The sequence below is a fragment of the Eumetopias jubatus genome, unplaced genomic scaffold (assembly GCF_037043125.1).
Source record: "Eumetopias jubatus isolate StellerSeaLion01/CBP00866 unplaced genomic scaffold, mEumJub1_p1.0 scaffold_7, whole genome shotgun sequence".
Classification (NCBI taxonomy): domain Eukaryota; kingdom Metazoa; phylum Chordata; class Mammalia; order Carnivora; family Otariidae; genus Eumetopias; species Eumetopias jubatus.
The window spans coordinates 73646731-73663271 of record NW_028274813.1 but is presented as its reverse complement, the minus strand read 5'-3'; the positions used below and the strand labels follow the sequence as shown (position 1 = coordinate 73663271).

General features: G+C 49.7%; 3 protein-coding genes across 3 annotated transcripts; 2 read left to right on the top strand and 1 right to left on the bottom strand.

Moving 5' to 3' along the window:
* The first annotated feature begins 327 nt into the window (after positions 1-327).
* Positions 328-1854, top strand: TPPP2 (tubulin polymerization promoting protein family member 2). Its single transcript, XM_028095183.1, has 3 exons — positions 328-500; positions 751-904; positions 1666-1854. Exons 1-3 carry the CDS (start codon positions 328-330, stop codon positions 1852-1854), a joined length of 516 nt encoding a protein of 171 aa, XP_027950984.1.
* Positions 1855-2650: 796 nt separating this feature from the next.
* Positions 2651-7720, bottom strand: RNASE13 (ribonuclease A family member 13 (inactive)). The gene is made up of 4 exons (XM_088024684.1): positions 7170-7720; positions 5206-5391; positions 4365-4811; positions 2651-4082 (listed from the first exon to the last, which is right to left on the bottom strand). The coding sequence occupies exon 4, from the start codon at positions 4072-4074 to the stop codon at positions 3613-3615; it is 462 nt and encodes a 153-aa protein (XP_087880810.1). The 5' UTR covers positions 4075-4082; positions 4365-4811; positions 5206-5391; positions 7170-7720; the 3' UTR covers positions 2651-3612.
* Positions 7721-12340: 4620 nt separating this feature from the next.
* On the top strand, positions 12341-13251 carry RNASE7 (ribonuclease A family member 7). The gene is given in 3 exon segments (XM_028095154.2): positions 12341-12346; positions 12749-13160; positions 13163-13251. Coding segments are annotated over 3 exon segments (507 nt in total).
* Positions 13252-16541: the final 3290 nt, after the last annotated feature.

The following is a 16541-nucleotide window of genomic DNA, read 5'->3' as shown; positions in this document are numbered from 1 at the left end:
TACCTGCACACACATAAACAAAGGCTGGGGAAGGGTCAGACACCATTCGGGTACTCTTAGGGGCACAAAAGTGGTGGGGAAGTGGGTGCTAGTGTGATTATTCAGTCTGTAGGATCCACACTAGTACCCCAATGCTGGAAACAGTAGGTGGGATGGGAGTGAGGGGGAAAAGGAAAGAGAGGGACAGGGAAGAGGGGCTTTGTTCCTATTACTGATCCGGATTTTATCTTAACTCCCAACCTTATTACTCCTCAGTCCTCCCGTCCCCTCCTCCTTCACCCCCAAGTCTCCCCGCCCCCTGCTGTCCTCCCCCACCTCCAGTTGATCATGGCATCAGAAGCAGGGAAAACTTTCCAGCGGTTTGCTGTCTTTGGAGAATCATCAAGCAGTGGCACTGAAATGAACAACAAAAACTTCTCCAAGCTATGCAAAGACTGTGGCATCATGGATGGCAAGACAGTCACCTCCACTGATGTGGACATCGTATTCAGCAAAGTCAAGTAAGGGACCAGAGATGGGAGGTAGGGATGGTGAGTAGAACCAACAAGGCAGTGGGACATGGAAGGGTACATGGAGCAGAATATGTGTAATGGGTCTACTGAGCACCTGCTGGGTCCTTGGCCCTGTGCTATCACCTGTCCTCAGGACACTCAGTGTCAAGAGGCCAAATCCGAGTAAGGGGAAGGTTGGACCTTGGAAGGTGATGAGTTCATGTTCCAGAGTTTTTGGATTTCTGTCCGGCTGAACCAGGGCCAAGAATGCCCGAACCATCACATTTCAACAGTTCCAGGAGGCAATGAAGGAACTGAGCCAGAAACGATTCAAGGACAAGAACCCAGATGAAGCTCTGGAGAACGTTTATAAACTCATGGAAGGCAAGGATCCAGCTACCACTGGTGTTACCGTGAGTGACATGCTTCATCCCTCACCCTTGACCCAACTTCCTTAGATCCCTGCTGCTCCTGTCTCCCCTCCCACCTTCCACTGTCCCTCACCTCTGCCGTTAGTAATACTGTAGGGAGACAAGGCAGAAAGCCTCCGGTGCCCTGTTGGTATTGGAACAGACTTTAGAGATCACGTAGTAATTTCAGAGATGAGGAACTTGTGGCCCAGAGAGGGGTCCACATCTATTTTAATAGTAAAATTTAGACTTATTCCCAAGTGTCCAGATGGCTTTGCGGGGGAACGCTGAGTGCAGAAGACTTGGTACCTGATCCCCACTCTTCTTCCTGATCTTCTGTAAGGTGTAATCTCTGACCTCCTGCCTTTCACCTTCCGTCTGTTCCCTATTTGTCCGCTCTCTATTTTAAGTTCCCTCTACTCTAGGTTTCAAATAGGGCCCTCCCAGTAGGAGGGACCTTGCCTATTGGGTCTGGGGTTGAAGTGCTCTGGCTGCAGCCTGGTCACAATAACTCCCTTGGAAATAGAAAAATCCACACACACCCCCATGCATTCCCATATACCAAACTCTTCCACTCTCAGGAGTGGATGGCTCTTGCCACAGTTCCCGCCCATGGCTGCATCTGGGCCCTAGAGAAAGCAGCCCCATGCCAATGGTGGAACAGAGCATAGGGTACTAGCAGAATCAGAGGCCATCTTTAGAGAAGGGGTGTGACAGCGAAGGGGAAGGGAGAGGGATCAGACCCGTCCTCCTCTGGCTTGCAGAAAGCAACAACAGTGGGTGGGGTGAGCCGGCTGACGGACACCAGCAAGTACACAGGCACGCACAAGGAGCGCTTTGACGAGAGTGGCAAGGGCAAAGGCATCGCAGGACGGGAAGAGACGACTGACAGCTCAGGCTATGTGAGTGGCTACAAGGGTGCTGGCACCTATGACAAGAAGAGCAGCAAATAAGAAGTAGCCTCAACAACTAGGGTCAATTAGTCCTCAGCCTGGCATCTTAAACACCAGGGAGCATAGGGAACAATAAACATCTGTGTGTACAGCAGCCAATGAGCCCTGTCTTCCGTCAGGATGAGGGATAGATGGGCCCACCGGTGCAGAGAGAAGAGAGAGCCCGAGGAGTCAGGGTTTCCAGTTCTGCACCCTTTCTCTACTTAGCCTCATGCCTCCCAGCCAAAAGTTAGCATTCCCTTCAACAACTGGTTCTAAGAACAGAGCTGAGGAATATATTTGGGGGTAAGAGACAAACCAGATGCGGAGGCGGAAGTATGTGCTCCTTTGCATTCATACGTTACTGGTATCCACCATCCTTATCTCTCAGAGGAGAGTAGCAGTTCCTATTTTGACATAGTATGACCCAGACACCACCAACTAGACGCTTCCCTGTCCCTCTACCTTCCTCATCTGTGGTAGCCCAGGTTTTGTTGGAGAAATAGAAACCAGCTAGAATGGGCCAAGGACTTACTCGGCTTGGGGAGGGGGGAGAGCTGGGGGAGGGGGGAGAGAATCCATTTTTAATATCCAGCCCAGAGCTGAGTTTTACCCCACCCCACCTCCATCGCGGTACACATGGAACAGAAGATCCCACTCACTGCTAAGGGTTGCCCAGGAAGACAGCCAGAGATGGGTGGCCTCCAGGGCTCCAAGAGAAGGAGTTCTGGTGCGCTGAGAAAAAAGGAATGAACTGAGAACTGATTCGGATGTGCTTTTATATTTTTATTTTGAAATGACTATAGAGTCACAGGAAGATGCAAAAATAGTACAGAGAGGTCCCACATACCCTTCACCCCAGTTTCACCCAGTGGTTATATCTTACATCACTCAGATGTGGTTTTAAAACCTTCCATGACTACAGCCAGGCTCACCTCATCCCTGTCCTGTCAGCAGGAGATCTTGGAGTTTGGGGGGTGTCAGGAGGAGCTTTGGGAAGGAAAAGGATGCAGTAATCTTGGAGGGAACAGGTCAGAGAAGGTAACTTGAAACTCCAGTGAGCCACAATGAGGAGGATGGAAGAAAAAAGGGTCAGAGAAAGGAAGACAGGGTGACTACAGGAGGTTGGGAGTGTCAGGGAGCGACTACCCTGGGCTCTGTGGTAGAGAAGAAAGGAAAGAACAGGTGATGTGGAGAGAAGGTCAGTGATTTCATAGAGAGGAGCAGATTGGGACCTGAGGGGGTTTCTGGAGAAGTGAGGCTAGAATGAGTCTAAGGGTCCCAGGGAGGTCCCTGTAGCTAAAGTTACCTTCTGTGTAGGCGAGTGAGTGGAGAGTCCTAAGGGAGATGGGGAAGGCTGAGAAGAGAAGCGTGGTGGGGATGGGGAGTTGAGACGTGGAACTGGGTGCCGGTTGCCATGGTGTGAGCTGAGGCTCTGGGCCTCCATCCAGGAATCAGGATCTGGCCCAGTGGATGGACAGTCACTGCCAACTGGACACAGTCAGCTTCTTGGGTGGGTAAGACTGTCTGTGGGAGAGGGAGGATGGTAGGGGAAGAAAGGAGGTAAACAAGTTGGGAAGAGGCTACAAGGCAGTATGACTTTGCATGGTGACTGAAGCTCGAGACATTTGTCCTACCTCTCTGGTCTCTTGGGAGGGGATCCTGCCTGCCTTTGAAGTCAGGGAGGAAGCCTTATACCAGGGATCAGAGGTTTGGGAGTAGGGACAGGCTGGTGTGTGGTGGCAGTAGGGGGCAGTTCAGAATGAAAGCCTGCCTTTCCTAGTAGAGGCCGATGATACCTATCGGTTCAGCATCATGCTTTCCAGAGCAGAGCAGGTAGAGCCTTTGGTTGGTTAGGGTGTCATTGTAGTGGCAGCTCGTGGGCGGCTGTCTAGAGGCCAGAGAGCAGATCGTGACAGGGAAGGAGTCCTCTGTGAGTGTACAGTATTCATTGTAATTCTCACAGAAGCTATCGCTGTACTTGCAGAACTTCTTGGTCTCTCTCCAGGGGGCATGCACCATATAATGGATTTGGGGGCAATACCAGCTCTGTTTTCTGCCCCGCACATAGGCCATGAGACCATTACAATAGCCCTGGAAACCCTTTGGGTAGCTAACCCGGGGATAGTCGATGTGTAATAGGCGGAAGTTCTTGATGGCAATCTGCACCTTGATGTCCACAACCAGAGTTGGCCCTATAACAAGCTGGAGAAACAGGAGCCGGGCCACAGCTGGTGCCATTCTTCCTGCTGGTAGAGTTAAGTGGTTGGAGGCAGAGGTGGGTCTAGAGTGGCTGCCTGCCCCTTCCCAGAGCCTCCAGCATTCCCCCAGCCTTCCCCATGGGCCTTCCCCTATACCCTAAGAGCTGGACTCTACTTCAGAGATAATCTAACCCAGGTCCTCATGTCCCAGAGAGAGGAGACACTTGCCCAAAGTCACTCAGCTGGCCGGCCACCTTCAGCCACTCCCCCCACTCCTTTGGTCCACCCGGAGGTCTCAGCTTCACCCGGTCTGTGAACTGTAACACTTACAGAATAAGAGGTCCAACTGGTTCTTGGGGGAGCGACTCTTCCCGATTATCCCCGGCTCTGGTCAACCTTTCTGGTAAAAAATGCAAAGGGGACAGAAGGAACGGGCTGAACTACGATTGACTGACTGCTCTGGAGAAAGGACGGGGGCTGGAAGACCAGCGGGGCAGGAGCAGGGGCAGGAATTCTTCCCGCCAAGGCCAAAGACAGCCCAAAGGTGAGAAGAGGCTAGAGAGCTCTCTGGACAAAGACCAGTCTGGGAGGAGGGAGCGTCCCCTGAGTTTGAGGAGCCGCTGCGCTGAGGGGGTTGGATGGGTGGGAGGACAGAGACGTTGCTGTCTGGTCTCCTCCTTTCTGCTGTCATCAGAACACTTAGTACCAGCTCCTTGCCGGAAGGCTCGAAGTTCTTAGGTTTTCTTTGATGTTTTCTCTGGCCCGTAGGCCGTGCTCCTGTGGAAAGGTGAGAAGGAAAGTACTGTCATGTTTCTGAGGGACAAAGTGCTGCTTATTCCTGACCCTCAGAGAACAGAGGGTCGGCTGCTCACCCCACTCGCCCCGGAGGCCACACGCGCACACACACAAGGGCCTCCCACTGAGTGCTGGGTCGAGAACCAGAGACATCAACGTGGAGCCCCGCAGTCCCCATCATCACCTCCATACCGGTCCCAATCACACTATCAGCTGACTCCCTCACCTCCGACCTCAGGCCCTATCAGAGTCTGAGCACTCCCGGAAACCTACGCACGCTGACCCTGAAGCCTCCAGCTTGTCAGGTGGGATTAGACAGCACAGCCTGGACATGAGGAAGGGTGGGCCCTGTGGGCCCAGAGGATCAGATTCTTACTGTAGTTTGCCATGTGGGGAAAGGGCCGGACTCCTAACTCTCTTCGTCAACAGCTGCCGCTTCATGAGAACTAGAGAGCCTGCCAGCCGCAGCCCTTGACCTCCACAGGCCTCACGGCCTGGCCTCCCTGCAGGGTGTTGTCCGGGTGGTGGGCTTCCTCATAGGACAGCCTACTCCATCCATGTCCTGCAGAATGGGAGCCAGGAGTCAGAACACAGAGCCCCAAGTGTTCTAAGGCCAGTGTGTAGTCTGGGGGTGGTGCAGAGTACTGGAGGCATTGGGGTTACTGGCGTGGCTCTTCCTGCCGGTATGAACTGGAGTCCAACACTGAACCCATCCTCCCCACAACTTGCTTCTCCTCCCGTGTTGTCTGTCTCCCGTTTCCTCAGTTACCTATGCAAGAAATCTGTGATCCTAGGCCCTCCCCGCTCCCTAACCCCACCATGGGGAGGCAGTGGCTGCAAGGTGGTTAAGAGCAAGGCTTTTGAGTCAAATAGACCAGAAATCCTGGCTGAATCCTGGCCCTGTTGTTTACAGGCTGTGTATCACCAATCTAAGTTTGCTAAAAACACCCTAAGTTGCGATTTCTTCATCTAGTAATGGGGGTAATCTTTTATACCTCATGGCACTATTAGAATTCATTACGATGTATATCAAGAGCTTTTAGCCCAGTGCCTGGCACCTGGTGAGTACTTAATATGAGCATGAGTCCATTAGTCACACAGCCCTGACACCTAAGACTGTTCCTGAAACTGTCCCTTCCATCCCTGTCTCTTCCCCTGCTCAGGCTCTCCCCTGTCTGGGACACCACATGCTCTCCAACTCCAGTAAGGCTCTACACCTCGTAGGTGTAGCCTTTCCATGACCTGACCCCTGCCATGTCTCCAACTGCATCTCCATCCATCCCTGTTTCCCCCTTTGTGCCACCCTCCACCTCTTCATCCTGGCTCATGCCACCTCCTTTACCCAGGATGTTGTTCCTCACCTCCTTCCACTCTTACCCCCATCACCTCCACTGAGCTAGCGCATGTGAAGTCTCAACCCGGAAATCCTGTTTAAGAAGGCTCTGCTTGGAAGACCACCCCCAGGGAAGTGTGCACAGCCAAGCAAGTGAAGGTGAAGCCCACACAGGCCAGTGGCTCATCTGTATCCTTCAGGCTGGGTCTATGGGCCAACACTGAGTGGGAGACTTGCAGGGTGGTGCCTAAGCCTGGCTGACTCAAGTGTTGGTTTTGAGGAAGTCTGCTGTTGTCCCCACCTCAAAGCATGCCTCTTCCCTATTGGCTCAAGGCTGCAGCTTCCCTGAGAAGAGGTAGGGGCTTTTCACGAAAGGCTCCTGGTCTTCCTCTTCCTTCATTCGATGCCTACCTACCACCCCTCTACTCTGCACACACAGTTACAAAAATGAAACAGCGCTTCACAGAGGAAAGAGTTCAGGACTTGATTTCAGATAACCTACTGAATTTCTGCTTCGTCGTCTATAAAATGGGATGAATACCTTCCTTACCTCATGAGGCTGCAAGAAGAAAGTGAGATGGTCAGCATGAACGTGAATTTCAACCATCGCACGGTGTATAAACAACGTGTAACTAGATTTGATCTCCTGGGTTCTACACTAACTCACTTTTTTCCCCAATTCAACATCGGCAAAGCCTCTTTTATTCCCCAGATGATCCACGTAACCTCCCCCATCCCCGCTCTGCCAACGTGGAGGCCCCTCTGACACCTGACTTAAAATTCATCTTCATGAAGCTTTCTATTATTAGCCATGCCTTGTGTCGATTACCTTAAAAATTTTTTTTTTAATTTATTTTTTTAAAGTTGTTAAATACTGTCAGAAAAGCACTATGACAAATGTTGGGGGCAACATAAAGGTAAATAAAACAGCTCCAGCCCAGATTACATGTATAATTCAGCAAGAAAGACACACGTATAAGCATGTTACAAAGGCCTGAGCCCAGGACCAGGAAAGGTGCTGAGTGTGCGATGGGCCTTCAGGTTCCAGACTGCAATTCTAGTGGCCCGGTCTTTAAAATCCTGTCTTCAAGGTGCTGATCCACAGCATTGCTGCTTCCACGCTGACATCCTTGTCATGGTTTCATCTGCTCCCAAGGCCTGAGATTTGTGGAACTCATTGCCTCATTACACTGGGCTTTACATACATGAGAATTACCCTAGAGATGAAGAAACTAAGTTTGAGAGAGAGTAGTTTGCTCAAGGTCATATGTCTAATTTAGTAGTTCTCAACAGGGGCAGGGGCAGGCAATTTGGTCATGTCTGGGGACAGTTTTGGTTGTCACAACTGGGAGGGGCTGCTGGCATCTAGTGGGTAGAGGCCCAGGATGCCATTAACCATCCGACATTGCACAAGACAGCTCCCACAACAAAGAATTATCTAGACCAAATGTAAACAGTGCTGAGGTTGAGAAACTCTGGTCTGGGGCACCTGGCTGCCTCAGTCAGAAGAGCATGCAACTCTTGATCTCAGGGTCTTGAGTTCAAGATCCACAGTGGGTGCAGAGATTACTAAAAAAAATAAGTACACTTAAAAAAAGAAAAGAAAAGAAAAGAAACCCTGGTCTAATGAGTGAATCAAATTTCCTAACAAAGGCAGAATTACTTATGCCTTATATATTGAAGAGGGCTGGCAAATCTCCAGAACTTAGAAATATTTGTGTTAGATCTTGCTTTGAGTAGTGATGGTTTTTCTACCAGCAAGAAGAGCACTGACTGTTCACCACTGAAACTTTTGAGTTGTTTTTCCTGTAAGGGTGACCCTCTGCCTGTAGTCCTCTACACATTCTCTCCTTTCCTCCCAGAACAAGTGGCTAGCGTAGCAGGTGCAGGGGTGATTCCCTGTGATTGAGGGGAACCCCAAGATTTTGCCCAGAGTGAGCTTACCACAATCTCAGTGGGGTCACTTCTTTGCCCTATCCAACCCAAATTGATCTAACCAGCATAGCATGTCATGGGCAGTTCCTGGGTTGTCCTTGAACACAAAGGATTGCTTCATGCAGCTCAACCTTCTTGTCATGACTTCACCTCAACCCAGGGTTGAAGTCCAGGAGCTGTATTGTCAGTTCCTCCATTTGCTAACCAGTGCTGAGGTTGCTGCTCGTCCCACCTGGGACTCAGATCATTCAGGGGCACAATGAATAACCTAGAAGTTGAATCAGTTAAGAACCATTTATATGCAAAGCCCTAAGCTATCCCTGTGAGAAGTAGGAAAAAGTATAATATAGGTGGTCCTTGTCTTCTGAAGATCGATAGTGTAAGTTGGAGGAAAATGATAAATACATATGAAGAAACAACCAACGATTCAAGGCAGAAAATTGTACGTCTTGAAGACAGAACTGTAGGAATTTAGAGATGGAGAAGATCCCTCTGAATTGGGGGCACTGGAGCAAATTTTCTGTGTGAGGGGCAGGTCACCCTGGGACCTTGGGTTGGATCTCAAGGAACAGTTAAGAGATGAGTAGAGATAAAGAGGATTAGGAAAGATGTGTTTAAGAAAATAGAGAAAACCACCTTGGTTAGAATTGAGGCACTTCAGTGGCAGAACTTGAATATCAGGCCAAGGAATCTGAATTTTATTCTGTAGCTAACGGGGGAGCTGATAATGGCTTCTGAGGTAGAATGACCTAATGAGGACTCTCAACCCCAGAGCAGGTCCCCCCCTCCTACATCCTGGCTTCTCTAAAGGCATTAGTTTGGGAGCCAAGGATTCCAACCTTCTGTCCGTGCTGCCTCCTCCAGACCCACAGCTGTTCCAGGAAAGGTCATGAGAATTCAAAGACCCAGAGCAAGTCCCACGTCTGACCCCAACTTGCTGTTTGTTTCACTTTCCCCGTCTACAAAAATGAGCCCATTACCTTTATTTATCCTAGGAGTTACAAAGTTAGGATAACAGAATTTGGATCTGCTCCTGCCTGGAGGGAAACTCTCATGGGCTTTCCATCGGTATCCAGAGGCTGTGTGGAACTCCGGAAGAGAGAGAGGCTGGCCTCTGAAGGGTGGGCACCAATCCAGGCCCAGCCCTCCTCTCAGCCAGCTCCACTCACCCCCTCTCAGTGCAGGCCAGAGGAAGCAACAGCTGTTGTCCTGTGGGGAAGACAGGCAGAGGTCCACCTGGCACTGCTGGGATTTTCACAACGCCCGCCCCAGTGACTTTAAACACACACGCACACGCACATGCATGGTAGTGGCCTGGCAGGGGTTGGGCCAGGAGCTATGACTATGACCATAGAACGAGGAGGTGGGGGTAGCTACCTCATCTCCCCGGGTAGAGGCTGCTTGTATGAGGGGCTTTCTTCCCTCCCATCTTCTCCCCCGCCCCATTTTGTCTTTTTGCTCACCCCTTTCAAATTTTTCTCTTTTCCCCTTTGCCAGACTCTCTGATCAGTCCTTGGCCTGATGCCTGACCCCTTTTGTTCTCCCTAATCTTGTCCCCCTTCCTCCATTTTTTCCTCTTGCCCCTTACACGGGGCAAAGGAAAACTGGCAAAATTATCCTACCAAGTGCAAAGGGAAGCAGATCCTGGAAGGTGGAGAGTTGGGGCAAACCAATCAATAAATAAAATCACCGGCCTTATCCAAACAACTGAGGCAAAGTAAGGGTTTCAGATTGAGTTGTGAAGGTGGTAGTTTCAACTCTTTAATTTTTGTATGCAAACCTAAACCTTTACTCTCTCTCCCCTTTGGCCTAGACAGTAGGGTGGTGTTTGACTTTCACACAGCACTCAGGCCGGCTTCTGGAGACCTCAGGATAATGGACTTGAAGAGCAAACTAGGATAATTATAATGACAGGAAAACACAAGAGCACAGAGCAGTGCAAGTCGTGGTTTGGAAACATCTCACTCTAGAATGAGAAGTGAGGAGTCCTGGCTAAGAATTCAAATGAGCTCCTGGCCTCCCACCCCATCCCCTGAGCCCAGCTTCTGGTCCGGGGCTGGACGGGCCTGTGCTGATCCGCATTCTGTCCACAGTCCGCTTTAAACCATGGATTTTATTTCCAAACATTTGCATTTCTACAGCAGCAGGGGCATAATTCTATATCCAGAAGTTCAAACTGCAGAGATTCCGGCACCTTAACAAAGCAGCGAATGCTGTTCCCATAGCCAAAGCCTCGCTGAGAAACAGAGGCGCCGGAGGCCCCGGGGAACTTGTTCCCGGTTCTCTGTCCCCATCTAGTGGTGCTTCCCATCTCCAACACCACTTTTTCTTCCAAAAATCATCCTGGGCACTCTGCCTACTAAAACGATGTCCTCCAAGCCTCAAAGACAAACACTTCCTCTTCCCAACTCAAACTTCTGACTTCTGGACCAGAACACAAACTTTATAATCAAGATCATTTTTTTTTAATTTTATTTATTTATTTGAAAGAGAGCGAAAGCGAGAGAGAGCACAGATGTAGAGGGAGAAGCAGACGCGGCGGAGCAGAGAGCCTGACATGGGGCTCAATCCCAGCCCCCTGGGATCATGACCTGAGCTGAAGGCAGGTGCTTAACTGACTGAGCCACCCAGGCGCAGACCATTTACATGGCTTTGCTACAGTTACAATCTACGCAAGGGCCTTTCACTCCTCTGCTTAGAACCGTCTTCCTGCACCACACCCCTCCGGCCCCAGGGCCTCCCCAGTGTGTTGGAGTAAAAGTCACGGTCTTCACTGGTCTCAGAGGCTTTCCATGATCTGGCCTCTGGTCCCTCTCCGATCCCACCGTCCGGCACCTGCCCCAGCCACACTGGACTCCTGGCTGTCCCTCCAACATGCAGGCATCTGTCTGCTTTAGGGCTTTCACAGCACTGTTCTATTTGGACCCTTCTTCCCCAGGCAAGCACAAGTTCACTTTCCCATCTTCAGGTCTTTGTCCCAGAGTCGCCTACTTTAAATGTCCCTATTTAAAAATCCCTGCCTACCAACCTCCCTCTTGTTCTACCTTTGTCCTTAGCAGTTACCACTTCAAGCAAAGGGTATATTAATTTTTTACTGTCTTTCTCCCGATGGAATGTAAGCTCCACGAAGGTAGGGATTTTTGTCTCTTTTATTCACTGATCTATCCCAAGCACCTCAGCACATAGTAGACACTTGAGAAATATTTGAATCCTGAAAAAAAAAAAAAAAAAGGACTGTTCATCTCAGTTTTCCAAACTTCCCACCCATAAGTAGTGATGCTTCTACTCCTCGGTGTCTCGGTTCTTCTGAGGGCCATGTGGCAAGCTCACTAGAGCCCCCAGAGCAGTACCAGCTCGGGCTCTCCACACACCTATAACTACCACAAGGAGCAGGCCATGCAAGGTCAAGGCCTAAGGCAGAATGAAGCAACCACCACCACCAACAGCATTTTCAAATTTGGACACTGTTTAAGTTTTGCCGATCTCAATGAAGTAGGGAGGAAAAGAGTGAAGGATGGAAGGTGTTGGGTGCCTTCTCCAGGTAAAGCCAGGTGGCCCTGCTCAGCACCTGGCACTGAGGGGCCCAGAGGAGTGAATCACTGCAGAATAGCTGAGCTGGGGTGGTGTTGGGCATCGTGACTGGGGTGATTCATCCACTTCCCTGGCTCCTCCATCTCCTCCAAAAGATAAGCAGGAAGTCCTGATGACAAGAAATCATACAAAGCAATATTCTAGGCTATTCTCTCTGTATCTCAGGTTAGAGAAAAAGCTATTCTTACGGCCACAGTGATTGGTTCTTCCCAGAATCATGAACCAGAGATGTATATAGGAGATAAACGGCAGTTCTCCCTGAAATTCATTTGGGGTTGACACCTGGGTCAGGTGCTTTAGTAGTCATTAAAACCATGTGGCCAGAGGCCAAATCCAGTCTTTGAGTGTGAAGAGTGAAGTTTCCGCATTGCTGAACCTGTTTAGGCAGGTACACTAGCTCCCTAGGTATCCACTTATTTGGGACATGTAGGTGGAAAGGCACATGTACTTGATTCATTTCCTGATCCCCGACTGCTCCCTGGCCTGCCCCAAACAGAAGCAACATAGATCAGGCCAGCTCTTAAGGAGTTAAAAGGCAAGTGATCTGAGGCCAGTGACAAGTGAGGGCATCCTGAGCCCCAGACTCAGTGAGGAGGTGCAGCCTGTGGTGGGACCTGAGTCGGGAGAGAGGCCAGAGAAGGGACAGGGTCTGATGCAGGTGAGTGATATGACAGACAAAGGAGGAGGGGGTAAGGACACACATAGGGGAGAGAGGAGAGTGATGCCGGGGGATGGAGGCACAGAGTGGGGCCACGGGGGCCACGGAATGGTATCATGGGAGGGATGAGACACAGAGCAAGGGATAAGCACACAGGGGGAATCGGTCTCGAGGGAGAAGAGAGAGAACAAAGAATAGGAGGCGAGAAGGACAGAATGAGGGAAGACAGGCATATGGGGTGAGGGGGATGGGGTCACAGTGGGTGAGGAGGGCACACGGAGCCGGAAGAGAGGATGAGACACAGGGGGAGGGAGGAAGGAGACCCAGGGGAGGGTAACGGTGATGAGATAGAAGGACACATACAGAAAGACTAATTTCTCACCCCCTGCTGTCCGTCCCCAGCAACCCCAGCCCTCCATCCGCACTGCTCCCCTGCGAGAGAGGGTCGCAGCCAGAGCAGGATCCTGCCCCCTACTGCTGTTCCTGCTGCTGGGGCTGTGGGTGGCTGAGGTCCCTGTCAGGGCCAAGCCCAGCACCGTGACTTCGGCTCAGTGGTTTGAAATTCAGCACGTGCAGCCCAGGCCCCAGCGGTGCAACACAGCGATGGGCAAGGTCAACAAGTACACGAAACACTGCAAACCCTTCAACACCTTCCTGCATCAGTCCTTCTCCAGTGTGGCCGCCACCTGTCAGACCCGCAGCATAGCCTGCAAGAAGGGCCAAAGAAACTGCCACCAGAGCAAAGAGCCTGTCTCCCTGAGCACATGTGAGCTCACCTCAAGGAAGTACCCAGGCTGCAAGTACAAAGTACCCAGGCTTCTTACATTGTGGCCTGTGACCCTCCTGAGAAAGGGGATTCTAGGAAATCCAAGCTGGTTCCTGTGCACTTGGACAAAATCCTGTAGGTTTTCGGACTTCCTCCCTCTCGTGCTGTGCCTGACTTCCCTCTGCAGACCCCTGGGCCAGTCCTCGTATGGCCCACAGGTTATATCTTCCTCCCGTGTCTTAGGGCCCCTCTTAGCTCAACCTCTTCTGAAAGGGCTGAGCTCCAGAAGAGATGGTCGGTCCTTCCTCTTTCTGTGGCTGTTTTCCCAGAAGCTTATCTCCAAAGGAGGGGCTGAGCAAGCTAGGGGTGTGGGTTCCCGGGTCTGTGCCTGGGACATCTCTCCCCTGCCCCATCTTCAGGGCAGCCTGACAAGAGGAGGAAACAAAAGTACAAATTGGGATTTATGGACAGAGCTGTTCCTATTCCCGAGCTAGGAACCTTCCCCGGCTAACGTAGTAGTGATATGACCTGTGTGAGGAGACGCGGGTGGAAAGAAAGAAAACGAGGTACCACTCCATATTTATATAGCACTTTAGGTTTTTCATGGTGTTGCCACATGAGTCCCTTGGGATAGACTTGAGAGGGATTGTGGGCCTTCTTTGGGGGAGGAAATGGAGCTTTCAGAAAGCGTAATTAATTAAAGAGCTTGTCAAATTGGTGAGTAGCAGAGCCTGGACTTGAACCTAGGTCTCCTTATTCTAAATACAGTGCACTTTGTACTTGTCCCTTGGGCAAAAAAGGAGAGACCTCTGCAGGGACGAGAGAACTGGGTAAGAGTTCACCCATGAAGATATGTACCCTGAGAGCTTTTAGGAGCCAGTTACCCTGTGCCCGCTGTAATCAAGGTCACTAGCTCTCTAGCCAAGACCTGTTTATGAGGTCCTCCAGGGATCGTAATTCATTCTCTCTCTGCCTCTCTAACTGGCCTCCCCCTTCTCTAGCCCACTGCCCTTCCGACCTGGGCCCCGGGCCTGTCTCTGGCTAGATCCCTTTGGCCTGAAGGCATAGGGTCAGGGGAGTGTCCCAGCTTCATCCCCCTGCTCCAGGATCACATTTCCCTTGACCTCAAGGGACTTCCGTGGCCCAGAGCCTGCTGGTCACAAACAGGCTGGTGGGAGCTGCCAGAGCTTCCTTCCTCTGATAATGATCTGTCCTGCCTCGGTGCTTCCCTGGCTCCCCACTCTGGCAGTCTGCCCAGGCCGGAGGGCTTGAGATGTGGAAATGCCATCTCCCTGTCCCCCTGGGCTACAGACACCATTGCTCTGTCTCTAGTGAGCAGAACTGGAGAAGCTACAGCTTTACCTTGGCTCTGTTTTGAGGTGCAAACGCCCCACCCCACCCCCATTGCCTGCAGCCCTGACCATCACCTGACCGTTCTTTCTTTCCTTTATTTCAGTGCCAGACAAATTGCACGATGCCCCATGCCCGCCCTACTTCACTGCCCAGCTACCTTGCTAGACCTTCCCTTCCCAGCCAGGGCGTCTCTTCTCTTCCTGTCCCTCCCCGACACCGCCAGTGCTCCTTTACTCCTTACCAGAGTCAGAGTCAGCTTTGGAGCCAGAAAAAATTGGGTGTAAATCTTGGTTGGCTCGGTCTTCCTGGCTATGTGACCTCAAGCAAACTAAGGCACCTCTCTGCAGCTGTGTTTCCATACAGTGAAATGGGAGTAATCCCACCTACCCAACAGGATTGCAGGAAGATTTGGAAATGGTATTTATGTAGCCTTAATCAGCCCTCAGCACTGGTAGGCATTTAATAATGATCACTGGAAGTAGCAAATAGCAGTCCAGTCATATTCACCTTGGCAAGCATGCAGATGAAGGCAAATACCCCACTCAGTTTTCCTTGAGGGCTTTCTCCTGCTAGAGAGAGGTTCTTGAGTATGCTAGAGGACAGGTCTGCAAGCAAAGTCCTGCTAGCTGGGCTGGGTGGTTTGAGAGGAGGAGAGAAGCTAGGGAGGGTATGGTCAAAGAAAGAGCAGAACATTGAACAATTCAAGCAGAATGTGGGACCAATACATTGGTGAGTCTTGGAAGTAGAGATGCACTAAATACACATTGTAGCCAAATGCCAGATGACTGAGTGTAAATGGTCATTATACTCTACATTTATCACTCTAAACAGATGGTTTTGACTGAGATGCATAGAAAAGCAAGATACTTAGGGGTATTGATTTTTTCCCTTTATACTTTTTTTCATAACTCTTTATATATTCATATAGACATAAACTGTATAAGTTGATATCACATATAAATATAAATTATATATATTGATTTTTTTCTTATGGATGTTATGGTTTTGAAGACATCCTCCTCACAAAATTTTGAAGTGGCTAAAATGATACTTCTAATGCATCCTCTCAAAATGAGAAGAATTTCCAAATAAAACTTTTTCTTGAAAGATTCATGACCTAAATAGTATTAAATAACTAAAAATTCAGCATAATTCAAAAGTAACCTGTGGTGGTAGAGTTCAGAATAGTGGTATCTTGGGGAGCACTAACTGGGAAGGGGTAAGAGGTAAGCTGGAAATGTTCTTTCTCGGTCTGGATATGTTTACTTTGTCGGAAAACCCATTTTGCTGTATGCTTAAGATTTGTGTACCTGACTGTATGTGAGTTATACCTCAACAAAAAAATCCTCCTGAATGTATAGTTCTTAAGAATTATTTTATTTAGGGGCACCTGGATGGCTCAGTCATTAAGCGTCTGCCTTCAGCTCAGGTCATGATCCTGGGGTCCTGGGATCAAGCCCCGCATCGGGCTCCCTGCTCAGCGGGAAGCCTGCTTCTCCCTCTCCCACTCCCCCTGCTTGTGTTCCCTCTCTCACTGTGTCTTTCTCTGTCAAATAAATAAAATCTTAAAAAAAAGAATTATTTTATTTAACATGATAAATGCTAATACATGAATCAATTCTATAACAACTATGATATCATGGTATCATAGGTAGAATTAAGATATAATCTAATTTCTGTTGTTATGCCTTATACTATGTTTTGAATTTAATAGTACTTATACTATTTATTAAATTGTTATAAATACTTTTGGCTCAAAAAGTACATAAGCTTCTTTTTAAAGTTATCTAATTAATATACTATCTCTTATTAAATATTAACTGTCAGCTAATTTTCCTATTTTATGTGAAAATTCTTCATTGTTTTGTATATAAGCTTTGACAACCATTATTACAGCTTTTCTTTTCTTTTTTTAAAGATTTTATTTATTTATTATCTCAGATGAGATAGAGACAGAGTGAGAGAGAGAGAGAACACGAGCGGGGTGAGGGGCAGAGGGAGAAGCAGACTCCCTGATGAGCAGGGAGCCTAGCGCCGGGCTTCATCCCGGCAGTCCGGGATCACGACCTGAGCCGA

What these genes read in the sequence shown, in the direction of transcription:
- TPPP2 (XM_028095183.1), top strand. Translation starts at nt 328, where the DNA reads ATGGCATCAGAAGCAGGGAAAACTTTCCAGCGGTTTGCTGTCTTTGGA. An exon ending in ATCGTATTCAGCAAAGTCAA is followed by an intron (nt 501 to 750) that starts GTAAGGGACCAG and finishes CGGCTGAACCAG; the next exon opens with GGCCAAGAATGCCCGAACCA. An exon ending in CAGCTACCACTGGTGTTACC is followed by an intron (nt 905 to 1,665) that starts GTGAGTGACATG and finishes TCTGGCTTGCAG; the next exon opens with AAAGCAACAACAGTGGGTGG.
- RNASE13 (XM_088024684.1), bottom strand. Translation starts at nt 4,074, where the DNA reads ATGGCACCAGCTGTGGCCCGGCTCCTGTTTCTCCAGCTTGTTATAGGG.